Raw genomic sequence first — 12,748 nt, forward strand, 5'->3', positions numbered from 1 at the left:
ATCAATGAAAAAGTTAAAGTTAACCCGGCTCAATTCTCCAAGCCCAAAGTCTGGAAAAGAGACATGAAAAAACTCAACCCAGGCTCTTTGCCCCCTAACAGCTGCAATCTCCTACTCCCACCGACAGGCGATACGGATGTTCAAACCCTGACTGACCACTATCTCAACGCTATGACCTCGATAATTAATGAGGCTGCACCTATGCAGCTAAAAAGAGTCTCTACTAAAATCTCCAATCCATGGTACGACGGGAGTCTCAATGAGGATAGACGAGACATGCGAATGGCAGAGCGTATCTGGAGATCAGATCCCTCTGCAATGCACTTAAAAGATCTGAAGAAAAAGAGAAACGCCTACTTCAGGAAAATAAAACGCTCAAAATCAAACTTCTTCAGTCTCCAGCTCGACCAAGCAAAAAACTGCCCGAGAAAACTGTTTGAGCTAATCAGATCACAATCCAAGGATCAACCCCAACCACTCAACACTGTGCGTGAAGCACCCTCCTGTGAAGACTTTGCTGCTTTCTTTATCCAAAAAACCGACATCATAAAAAGCGATCTCCTCATTGACGCAAGCCTCTACTCCAAACCCCAGTGCCCAGCACCCTCTGAACCAAAAACAATGCTACATGGTCGACCTTTGGCACATACTCGGAAGAAGAAATTGGCAAACTGCTCAGCACCCTGAAACCATCCAATCACCTCACGGACCCCCTTCCTGCTACCGCAGTAAAAGACTTTACCCCTTTGCTTCTCCCTCTCTGGACTAAAATTATCAACAGCTCTCTCCAACAAGGAAGCATACCTGACTCCCTCAAAGTTGGTCAAGTCACACCTCTATTAAAGAAACCTACAGCCGACCCCTCTGATCTCAACAATTACCGTCCCATTACCAATCTTCCCACTCTCGCCAAACTGCTGGAAAAATGCGCACAACTACAATTGACTAAACACATTGAACAATTTGATCTCCTCAACCCTCACCAGTCAGGCTTCCGAGCAGGACACAGTACAGAAACGGCAATGACTCACATAATTGACGACGCACTTCAAATGCTAGACCAAAACGACACCTGCCTCCTCATCCTTCTTGATCTCTCATCAGCATTCGACACCGTTAAACATGAGAATTTACTAGAACTACTAAACACAAGAATGGGTTTATCTGGAACTGTTCTCAAGCGGTTCACTTCCTTTCTTCATAACAGATCGCAGAAATTCAAGAGCAACAACCTGATGTCCTCGCCAATACCTGTAACGCTAGGCGTCCCCCAAGGATCCTCTCTATCACCAACTCTGTTCAACCTAGTCATGGAACCTCTCACCACCTTGCTACAAGCATCCAATGTACACTTTCACATGTACGCTGATGACACCCAACTTTATCTCAAATTACAATCCTCCAATGACATCTTGCTCCTGAACTCAACAATCAGATGCACCCAATCCTGGCTTGCCGATAATCACCTCAAACTCAATGCCCTGAAAACAGAGTTCCTTCTGATCTCACTTCCAGCGAAGATCTCCACCACTCTAGTTTGGCTTAAACACCAAACCGCACTCAATGTCCAACCCACCATTGTGGACTCAGCAAAATCTTTAGGCATAAAACTAGACACCAATCTCAACATGCAGCAACATATCAGCAAGGCAACAAAGGGTGCGAACTTCCAGATCAACACTCTGAGGAAACTTAAACCCTTCCTCCCAGCCAAAGACTTCCAAACCGCAGTACAAGCACTAGTCATCCCTCGAATTGAATACGGCAGCACCGCCCTCTGCGGACTCCCCCTAACTACAACGCACCACTAAGAGCTTCTCTAAACACTGCAGCGAGACTCATCACTGGTTCAAAAAAGCACTCCCATATCACCCCTGACTTGAAATCCCTGAATTGGCTGCCTTTTGAAGCCAGAATACATCTGAAAATCGCCTGCATGACACACAAGGCGGTACACCTAAACTCACCCGGCTACCTCGCTCAGAAACTGACAATCTCTGGCGGAGCTAGAAACACTAGAGGCACAAACAATCTTCTGCTGAAACCTCGAAGATTCCGGAAGGAAAAAACATATAAGCGCTCCTTCTCAGGAATGGCGCCTAGGATCTGGAACTCACTCCCTCCCGAAACCAGGCTTATCTCTTCCACTACACTCTTCAAAAAAGAAGTAAAAGCTATCCTCATGGCTAAATACACTTGAACTATTATCTCGAACTCTGTTTATACTCTGCACTGATTTGTACTACGTTTGACCCCTTCGCTTATTTGTATGAGTTGTCCTATTGCTCACATGATTGGCTTTGCAGCCACCTATTTGTACTGTTTGATCTATTGATGTATCTGTATAACTATGTTCCATCATGTACCCCTCTATGTAAAGCGCTCTGATATCTGCGAAGATCTTGTCCGCGCTATATAAAACTTTCAAAATAAATAAATACTATGTTTCCCCTAAAAAAAGTATTTTTCCACTGTCACTCTATGCACTATACCTGTGACAGGAACAGTAGTAAATTGACAATACTGAGAACACGCTTGATGCTCCCCTACGGGTCACACCACAGATCCAGTACCTCTCATAGTCCGGGTTAAGTTTAGGCCACTGCCCACATGCTTAGATGAGCATGACACCAGGGCCAAAAATAAAAAGACAAGGTATGAGGTACATTTGCAGTTAGGCACTTGGGGCAGGGGAAACGCCTGTATGTCATGAAGGGCTATTCCCGTCCCAACAGTATCCTTGAGTAAAATAACACCTCTTACCTTTTGACTTGTAGGTTAGTAAATGGAAAAACAAATTAGGTGAGTAAGAGAGGTTTTCTTTTTACAGTTTTTAAGCTTTCTATTTATGAATTTTTAATCTTTTTTTTCCAGGGCTTTGTAACCATGATACTGCAGTGCTCAACTGAGATGCACAACATGAGCTATGCCTGGCGAGAACTGAAAGAGCAATTAGGCAATGAAATTGACAACCAAGTGAACCGAATGTGTTTCTTGAAGGGGAAACTGGTAATCTATGTTTGTCTTATTTATTTGTTTTCTCCAAAAGTCCTTTAGACTAGCAGCAAACCAAGTCCGTTTTGTGATTTATGTGATGCTGGTGTGCTCAAATACAAAGTTATATTACATTCTTTAAAACTGGGTGCTAATCTTAAGCTTGCTTGTGGATTTTCATCTAACATTAGGTTCACTTAAAATCATATTTCATCATAACATAACTCTAGAGCTGATACACTGTTCATTTGTAAACTGATGGCATTTGTTTAAAATAAACATGGACCACAATCAGTTGTACTTTTCTAATGGGTTTACAGTGGTAGTTAACATTTTATTTTTAAAGAGGCAGATTGGTTTGCTGGGATTTGGGTGGAATGTCACTGCAGATGTGGTTTAAGGTCTTCATGCCCATGAAGCGCAAGGCTATTTAATGTGACGCCTTTCCATGTGGTCCATGGTGCTTGGTTGTTACTGAATTGTATCTTTTACGAGTACTGTCATTTATCAGTTATTCAGGGCAACCTAACCTATTGCCTATTAGGTCGACATGTTAGTTCTATAAATAAGCTTACCTTTTGTGATAAAGACTATGTGCAATGAAGCCATAAACTTCAATATGGTTAACACAGTATATAACACTCGATGTCCAACTAGGGATATACCTTCTGAAACATTTGTGTATAGCGTTGTAAAGATAGCCCAACTTAAGATTGTGGAGGAAAACCAGAACATGTTAGCACCTTCACATGCCAAGATAAGGGGCCCATTGTTTTATAGTACTAGATTTTCTATAAAATTGGACCAGAGGCTAATGTTTTGTCGTGAATCAAATTGGTGAATGGTGGCATTTTTTCATAAGTCTCAGCACTGGCAATCACCATGGCTGCATTTCAGTTCTTAATTTCTTTGCCCTCTGTGCCACTCCAAACAGGAACCAACCTTATGCAAATCAGCCTCATCCTACTCTTTTACGTCCATCCTAGATTGCCAGAACGGGTCCCCTCTCCACTGGAACATGAGTTAACCCCTGATCAGTTTTGCCCTTGTTGGATCTCATCTGTGAGCTGCAGCCTGAATCCTGTTGACCCAAGTCTTTGAATACAGGTCACACTGAAATACAAAGCTGAAGCGGTGAACCAAGACCGATTTTTGTATGGTTGGTTCCTGTCTGCAGTAGAACAGTCACTGGCAATTGCTCCTAGCGTCATCGCCGCCCACCGGTTATGTAAGATTAAAGCATTCCTTCCATCATGCTGTGTGCCGTTCTAATGTTGTTTTTTGGGACTGGTATTGTAGGTTTTCTAAGGAATTTTGACAGATAATTCGAACTGCAGTTTTCTGACCTTAGAATATCCCATTTTTGCCAGATTGGATCCAGGGAGTTTTGTAACAGTGCATCTGTTAGAGACATCTAGCCCCAGATTCCTTACAATAGAATTCTCCCCAGGCACCAGACCTGTCTGGATCCAGAATTGATTTCAGCAGTACCCCTGCACGTCAGTAGAGTGACCCTCAATCCATTTGTTTGCGGTGCTTGGGAGAGCATCATGACTCTGTTCAAAGTAGAAAGGAGTCACATTCCACAAAGGCCATGCTGGAATGTCGCATGAAGCTTATGTCAGCACGGCTCTGGCACTGTTGGGAATGGGATTCCCAGTTGCTGAGGTTTGCACCAAAGCCAAGTAGGGACCCCCACTACCACGAAAAGGGGGGAGGTACCCTCCGCAAAATGACCCCTGCTCACCCTGGTGGGACCGTAGCCCGAGCAGACAGGCTTACTTCAGAGGTAGCGTGTACAGCTTTTATGACCACGTACAGTAATAGAAGAGACCCACTACTGATGGATGCTACACAGAGTCTATGTAAAAATATCTGATTGTTTATATAAATTTATCAGAAGACCAAAAGCGATAACAGTCCACAGAATTATTTTAAAACGAGGCTTAGGTGTCTTTTTACAAATGCTTAGGTTGGATGAGTTCAGTTCACTTTAGGTAAATTCTTTAAACAGCGCCACTTTTACGCACAGGGCCCTAGACATATGCGGAGTAGCAAGGAGGTGTACCAGCCCGTGCTGGTGACCAGTACAAGGCGTACAGGCTGTTGCCCCAGTATTGGAACTTTCATAGATTCCCATGCTTTGAATCATTCCCAGTCATCGGAATGGGAGCCTCGGTCAATAAAAAATAACATAGTAGTTAGCACAAAGTGAAAAAAATAGGCCTAGGCCTCATCTCATTTTGTAGCTTATCCACCTCTTTTTGTAAAAGAGACACAATTCCTGTAATAGCAAATCAGAGCAGTCTCACCCCACAGAACCTTCCTGAGAAAGCCTCAGATTTTCTACCGCACCGGGTTTCTTAAGGAGGTGTTTTCAGACAGAGGTTCCAACTTCATGTCTGCTTACCCGAAGCACATGTGGAAGGAGTGTGGAAGCAGTACAAGTTTACTACCCCATACCATCCACAAACCAATGGCCTTGTTGAGAGTTTCAATAAGACATTGAAAAGCATGATCATGGGGCTCCTTGAAAAACTCAAAAGGAGATGGGATGTCCTGTTACCATGCCTGCTTTTCGCTTTTAGGGAAGTACCACAGAAGGGAGTAGGGTTTCCCCCTTTGAGCTTCTGTTTGGTCATCCTGTAAGGGAACCACTGTGTCTTGTGAAAGAGGGTTGGGAGAGGCCTCTCCAAGAACCCAAGAAAGACATTGTGGACCATGTGCTTGGCCTAAGGTCCAGAATGACGGAGTATATGGAAAAGGCATCCAAGAATCTTGAGGCCAGCCAGGAGCTTCAGAAGCTCTGGTATGACCAAAAAGCTGCCATGGTTGAATTTCAACCTGGGCAACAGGTGTGGATTTTGGAGCCAGTGGCACCAAGGGCTCTCTAAGACAGGTGGAGTGGCCCTTACCCTATCCTGGAGAAAGAGTGAGGTCACTTACTTGGTGGACCTGGGCACCAGCAGGACACCCAAAAGGGTTATCCATGTGAACCGCCTTAAACTCTACAATGACAGGGGTGACATCACCATGCTGATGGTGACTGATGAGGAGCAGGAAGCAGAGAGTAAACGGTTACCTGATCTCCTCTCTTAGAGCCCAAAAGGTGGGTCAGTGGATGGAGTGGTCTTTTCAGACACCCTCACTACCCAACAGCAGATTGACTGCAAGCAAGTCTTGCAACAGTTTTCTAGTCTCTTTTCCCTAACCCCTGGTCTGACCAACTGGTGTACCATCAGACCAAGTTAAGGAAAGCATCAAAGCTGAAGTCGGCAAGATGCTGGAGCTAGGGGTTATTGAAACCTCTCAGAGTCCCTGGGCTAGCACAGTGGTTCTGGTCCCCAAGCCTCATCAACAGGGTGGAAAGAGAGATGAGGTTCTGTGTGGACTATAGAGGGCTCAACTCTGTCACCAAGACAGATTATAACCACATTCCAAGAGCAGATGAGTTGATAGACAATTTGGGGGCAGCCACATTTCTCAGTACCTTTGACTTAACTGCAGGGTACTGGCAGATTGGCATGGCCCCAGGAGCAAAAGAGAAAACGGCATTCTCCACCCCTGATGGGCACTATCAGTTTACTGTAATGCCTTTTGGGTTAAAGAATGCCCCTGTCACCTTCCAGAGGTTGGTGAACCAAGTCCTGACTGGGTTGGAGTCCTTTAGTGCAGCTTATCTTAATGATATTGCGGTCTTTAGCTCCACCTGGCAGGATCACCTGATCCATCTTGGGAAGGTTCTACAAGCCCTGCGATCTACAGGACTGAATGTCAAGGCATCCAAATGCCAGATTGGGCAGGGCACTGTGGTGTATTAGGTCCAACCCTTACAGCCCAAAATCCAGAGTATCCTGGACTGGACAGCTCCAACCACCCAGACTCAAGTCAGGGCATTCCTTGGCTTGACTGGGTACTACAGGAGGTTTGTGAAGGGATATGGGTCCACTGTGACCCCCCTCGCAGAACTCTCCTCCAAGAAAATGCCCAAGAAAGTAAACTGGACTGTTAGCTGCCAAAAGGCTTTTGACACCCTGAAAGAAGCAATGTGCTCAGTACCCATTCTAAAAGCACCAGACTACTCCAAGCTGTTCATAGTGCAGACTGATGCCTCAGAGCTGGGGATAGGAGCGTTCCTATCCCAGATCAATGAGAAAGGCCAAGACCAACCTGTTGCTTTTATAAGCAGGAGGCTACTCCTCAGAGAGCAGCGTTGGAGTGCCATTGAGAGGGAGGCCTTTGCTGTGGTTTGGTCCCTGAAGAAGTTGAGGCCCTACTTGTTTGGAACTCACTTCCTGGATCAAACTGACCACAGACCTCTCAGATGGCTGATGCAGATGAAGGGGGAAAAGCCAAAACTATTGCGATGGTCCATCTCCCTACAGGGAATGGACTTTGAAGTCGAACACCGACCAGGGACTATCCATGCCAATGCAGATGGACTTTCCAGGTTCTTCCACTTAGACAATGAAGACTCCCTAGGGCAAGGTTAGTCTCATCACCTTTCGTTTGGGGGTGGGTTGTGTGAGAAAGTGCCATCTTTCTTGCATTGGTATGCCCCCACTTTTTTTCTGAACTGCTGATGTGCTTTGACTAAGTGTGCCCTGGGCGCCTGCTAACCAGGTGCCCAGGGCCTGTGTTCCTTCCCTAAAACTGTGTTGAAACCAAAACCCAATTGGCATCTCTGGCCACCTGTCAGCCCCTAGTAAATGGTACCCTAGGTACCCAGGGCATGGTGACCAGAGGAGACCCTTAAGGGCTGCAGCAGTTTATGGTGCCACCCTTAAGGGCCCTGTACCCTGACACCCACACACTGCCTTTGCAGGCTGACTAAGTACAGAACTCAACAGAGTCGACATGGCACACATCCCTGTGTGCCATGCCCACAGACCCACTGCCCTGGCATACCTCAGTCACCCTTCTAGGTGGGTGCCCTATGCCAGTGGTGTGGGCACAGTTGCATGACCCTGTGCCCCTACAATACCCAGGGCCAGTCTTGGGCACTGTAAGTGCAGTGATGCCATTAAGAGTAGATGGTGCTGGGAGGTTGTCATTAAGAACTCCATAGCACAATAATGGCAACACTGAAGACGGACAAGTTTGATATCCAACTTCTCAGCACATTAAACCCGCACTGATGCCAGTGTTAGATTTAATGTAAACTGCACCAGAGGGCATCTTAGAGATGCCCCCTGAAAACCTAACCTACAATCCACGTCTGATCTGATAGGCTTCCTAGGCTGCCACACAGCAGACATGTTGCTGGACCCCTGGGTGGAGAGCCCCACCCCCCTCACTTGGGCCTGCAACAATGCACATCCTGGGCGAGGTGCTAGGTCTCCTCCCCCAGGATGGGCAGGGGGAAGCTTCAAAGGCTTTGTGAGCTTCTCCAGACCACTTGCTGTACTCAGCAACTGGCCCCCACCACTCTACCCTACTCTACTTCCCCACTTGCCCTGAGTAAGTGACCAGGAGCTCAACTCCCACAGCTGCGTGACCTGCTTGCTATCACCAACCGAAGGCCCCCTACACTCCATTGGATTGCATTGGGCCTATTCTGTAGTAGGGGATCTCTTTGTATAGTCATAATCTAGTGAATAGTCCCCCCATGTGCGTGTATTGTATTGTATATTGGATTTATATAGCGCTTATCACCCAGGGGTCTCTAAGCGCTTGCCTTGGGAACCCGTCCTGGCTTTTCCCTGTGAGATAGCCCCTACAGGGAATCCCCAAGGTGAAAGCCAGGCATCCCGCTGCGGGGGGGCCGTTGTGAAGATTAAGCAAGCTTAATGCCCAGAGTTGCAGAGTGTGAACCCATGATTAGGTCAGGCACAGAAGCGAGAATTATCGAGTCCGTGGACATTTGAGCTCAAGACCCTTTCGCGTCGGGAATTGAACCCTGGTCCCGGGTCTGACCTCTGCTTCAGGGTCTGCCTGCTCTAACCAGTGAGCCACACTTCTCCACGTGAGCCACACTTCTCCACGTGGACCCCAGAGCAATCAAAAATAATCTCTTAAGCCCGCCAAGGAGTTGTTTCTCACTCCGGCGGTGACAAAGGCAGCTCCCTCCAGGCTCATCAAGAAATACCGGGCTCTGGAATCTGACCCGGCTTTTCTTCGAATAGACCCAACACCAGACTCCGTTATTGTTACAGCGGCTAAGAAGCAGCATGCCACCACTCCTTCTTAGACAGTACCGCCTGATAAGGTCAGCCGTTGGCTGGATTCGGCGGGCAGAAAGGTCTGTGGGACGGCATCTACCACCATGAAGGCTGCAAGTGCCGGGGCTCTGCTGGGGCGATATGATGGTGCCCTATGGGAGTCCCTCCAGCAGTACGCTGAGCTCCTCCCTCGTGACAAGAAAGGGGACTTTCTGGAGATATTAAGTGAGGGGATGATGGTGTCCAACCAGATCATCAGCGCGGCGGCTGATGTATCCCTTCTGGCAGCGCACGGATACTGCCACGGCATCAATCAACGGCGTCACGCTTGGCTTCGCCTCACCTCACTCAAATCGGAGGCTCATCAGCGGGCGGCCAGCCTGCCTTTCTCGGGGGAAACCCTGTTTGTCAAGCATGCGGACGATGAAATGGCCCGTATGAAAGCAGAAGCCGAAACCCTGACAGCTATCTAGTTAGAGAAGCCTGAGAAAAAGAACTACCACCCGTTCCAGAGACGGTTCGGAGCTTCAGGCAGAGGGCGAGGACAGACTTCTGGACAGCAGCAGCAACAGCAGCAGTTCCGGAAGCCCTTCCAGAAATGCCAGAGGGGCAGAGGAGGCCAACAGTCCGCAACAGCGACCAAAGGTCTAGGCCCTGAGCGTTTACTTCCCCTACATCCGTTACCCACTCCGGTGGGGGGGGAAGCGTTCAATTTTTTCTGGCCGAGTGGAAAAAAATTACTCAGGACAAGTGGGTGCTGAATATTGTTTGCAATGGATACAGTCTTCGGTTCACCAGCCCGCCTCCAGCTATTCCGCCGGTGAGCTCGCATTTTCAGCTGCGCGAGCTACAGGCAGAGGCCGACATCCTATTAAGGAAAAGGGCGATAGAAGACGTACCTCTGCCTCAAAGGGGAAGAGGTCTGTACTCATGGTTCTTTCTGGTCCGCAAGAAGGACAAGAGTGAGTTCAGGCCCATTCTGGACTTGCGGCAAGCAAACAAGTGAATTCGCAGAGAGAGATTTTGCATGCTGTCGTTGCAGCAGATTTACCCTCAGCTGCAGCAGGGAGACTGGCTTTGTGCTATAGACCTTGACGTAAATAATTAATTTACTCTCTTAATTTCTATGCAGGTAAGTACTTAATCAATAATAACTCAGATCGGATGAAAAAAGACAGAGTCCGTGGTGTTAGAGTTCTAAGGGGTTTTATTCCTTAAAAAGGAATGGTCATGACCAAGATATCATGTTCTGACCACCACACAGGGTGTCAGAAGGGATAGAGCGCTACATTTCATTAACAGTACATAGCTTATATACTTATTTCATTCCATAAGTAACAGTGTAAGAGGCGTAACAGCTGAGAGAAGACAAGATAACAATATTACACGTGGTATATGTGCGTAATCAAGAGGCGTGAACTAGAGGTGTGTTCTGGAAACGTCACTGATAGGTGTCACAAAGGGGTGGCACTAACAGAAAATGTGGCAATGTCAGCAGAAATCGGAAGCTTGGATGCGCGCGCAGCTGCATGACGTGTAATTGGAGGGGTGCAGGGGACTTGACATTTACACTGACGGAAAGAGACAGAAGTCTGGCATGTCAGATCAACTTGTGCTTCTATCATATCTGATATCTGATGTTTAGGAACTAAGCTATCGGGGCAGAAAGGTCTCTGGAACAGAAGCTATTCTATACTTGGTGAGGAGTGCGTGTATAAGCGCCTGAGTGTCTGTATGAGAAGCGTGGGGGCATGGGGCCTTCCATGGAAGCATGGCAACAGAAGCTATGAATTACTTGCATAGAGACAGGTCGGCCCTTTAGCCCTGTAGCTGAGGAAGGATGTTTACTGAAGCTAGCAGGAAGGAATGTATTTTCGGGGAGGGAAACAGATAACTCGAAGGTTATAGTCAATCTTGGCAGGCAGCAGGCTGAGCTGAGCACGGAGGGCCGCGCTAGAAGTAAGTCAGAGTTCACGGGTACGGGTGCTGCCTGGGCAGAGATTTCTCGGAGTCAGAAGCCAGAAAAGAGGCTCGGTGGCAGAGATTCAGGGCCTACTTCAGCCAGGGCTGAAAAACGTAGGAGTACACTACAAAAAGACGTTGGCATAGCATACTTAGGAACGGACCATTCAACCCATTCATGGTGGATCTGAAAAAGGACATGTTAACGTTGGACGCAAATGTATTTGCGTCTTCATAGCTGGCACAGGAGGGAAGTTACATGCACTTTAACTCGTACATGGAGTCGGTGGGGTACTCGCTAGGGAACACAACTTGACCATAAAATTTATATTACCTCAACCTACAGGATGCGTACTTCAATGTGCCCATTGCACAGAAACACAGGAAGTTCCTGCGATCCCAAGTCGACGCCAATCATTAGCAATACACAGTACTGCCATTCAGGCTGAAGTCTGCGCCCAGGACGTTCTCGAAGTGCATGGCAGTGGTAGCTGCACACCTGCGGAAGAACAAGGTGCTTGTCTACCGGTACATGGACGACTGGTTGATCAAGGCCTCCTTCTCGGAAGCTCAAGCACTCTTCCAGAAAACGTGCGTTCTACTGAACAAGCTGGGGTTGCACATCAACATGTCCAAGTCTGTCCCGACTCCGGTCCAAAGCATACAGTACTTGGGAGCCTCCATCAATACGCTGTCAGCAAGCGTGTCTCCTTCGGAGGAGCTCTCCTTAGTAAGGCTCAGGCTCTTATGACTGCTCCATCCACAACAGTGAGGACGGTGTCTTCTCTACTGGGGGCGATGGCCTCTTGTATCTTCCTCACGCCTCTCGCACGGCTGCACATGAGACCACTGCAGGAGTTTGGAGGATCAGTGGGATCAGAGGACTGGTTCTTGGGGCGACAGGATACGACTGTCTCTGCATGTTCTTCGGTCTCTGAAGTGGTGGTGTTCAGCGGAGAATCTCCTCAGAGGGGTTCCCTTCCACAAGGACATTCCCGCACACACAATCGTGACTGATGCGTCTCTCCACGGCTGGGGAGCGCACTCTGGAGACTTACAGATTCAAGGGACGTGGTCTCCGTCGGAGTCCACGTACCACATCAATTTCCTGGAACTCAGAGCTGTTCATTCGTCACTGAAGGCCTTTCATCCGTCCTTTCAGACCAACTCTTTGCTTGTACAGACTGACAATTCGACCATGATGTATTACCTCAACAAGCAGAGGGGCTCGAGATCACGCACTCTGTCGCAGGAGGGGCAGGCGATCTGGCACTGGCTTCTGGCCAGAGGACTGACTATAACGGCTAGCCATCTGGCAGGTGTGCAGAATGTTCAGGCGGAATAACTGTGCTGACTGATTCAGGAAAACCACGAATGGGTCATAAACGACGAAGTGCTAGGAGAAGTCTTCGCAGGGTGGGGGACTCCAGACTTAGATCTGTTCGCCACCGCCGAAAACAGCAGATGCTGAGACTTCGCCTCGAGGTACTACCAACAGGGGACGTTGGGGAATGCCCTATGGATCGACTGGTAGAACAGCTTTCTATACGCTTTTCCACCCATTCCTCTGATTCCGGTTGTGCTCATCAAGCTGTCCCAGTCCAGGGCGCGGATGATATTGATCGCTCCGG

At 47.9% G+C, this 12,748-nt stretch overlaps 1 protein-coding gene across 3 annotated transcripts in view; it reads left to right on the plus strand.

The window, feature by feature from the left end:
* The window catches only part of LOC147711676 (nucleolar RNA helicase 2-like), a 490,700-nt gene that overhangs the window by 395,324 nt on the left and 82,628 nt on the right, over positions 1-12,748 (plus strand). For all 3 annotated transcript variants that reach the window (XM_086922391.1, XM_086922393.1, XM_086922392.1), the window contains one exon: positions 2,875-3,009. In XM_086922391.1, the coding sequence (XP_086778517.1) occupies positions 2,875-3,009 (135 nt within the window). The remainder of the gene's footprint in view (positions 1-2,874; positions 3,010-12,748) is intronic.

The sequence above is a fragment of the Lissotriton vulgaris genome, chromosome 5 (genome assembly GCF_964263255.1).
Source record: "Lissotriton vulgaris chromosome 5, aLisVul1.2, whole genome shotgun sequence".
NCBI lineage: Eukaryota > Metazoa > Chordata > Amphibia > Caudata > Salamandridae > Lissotriton > Lissotriton vulgaris.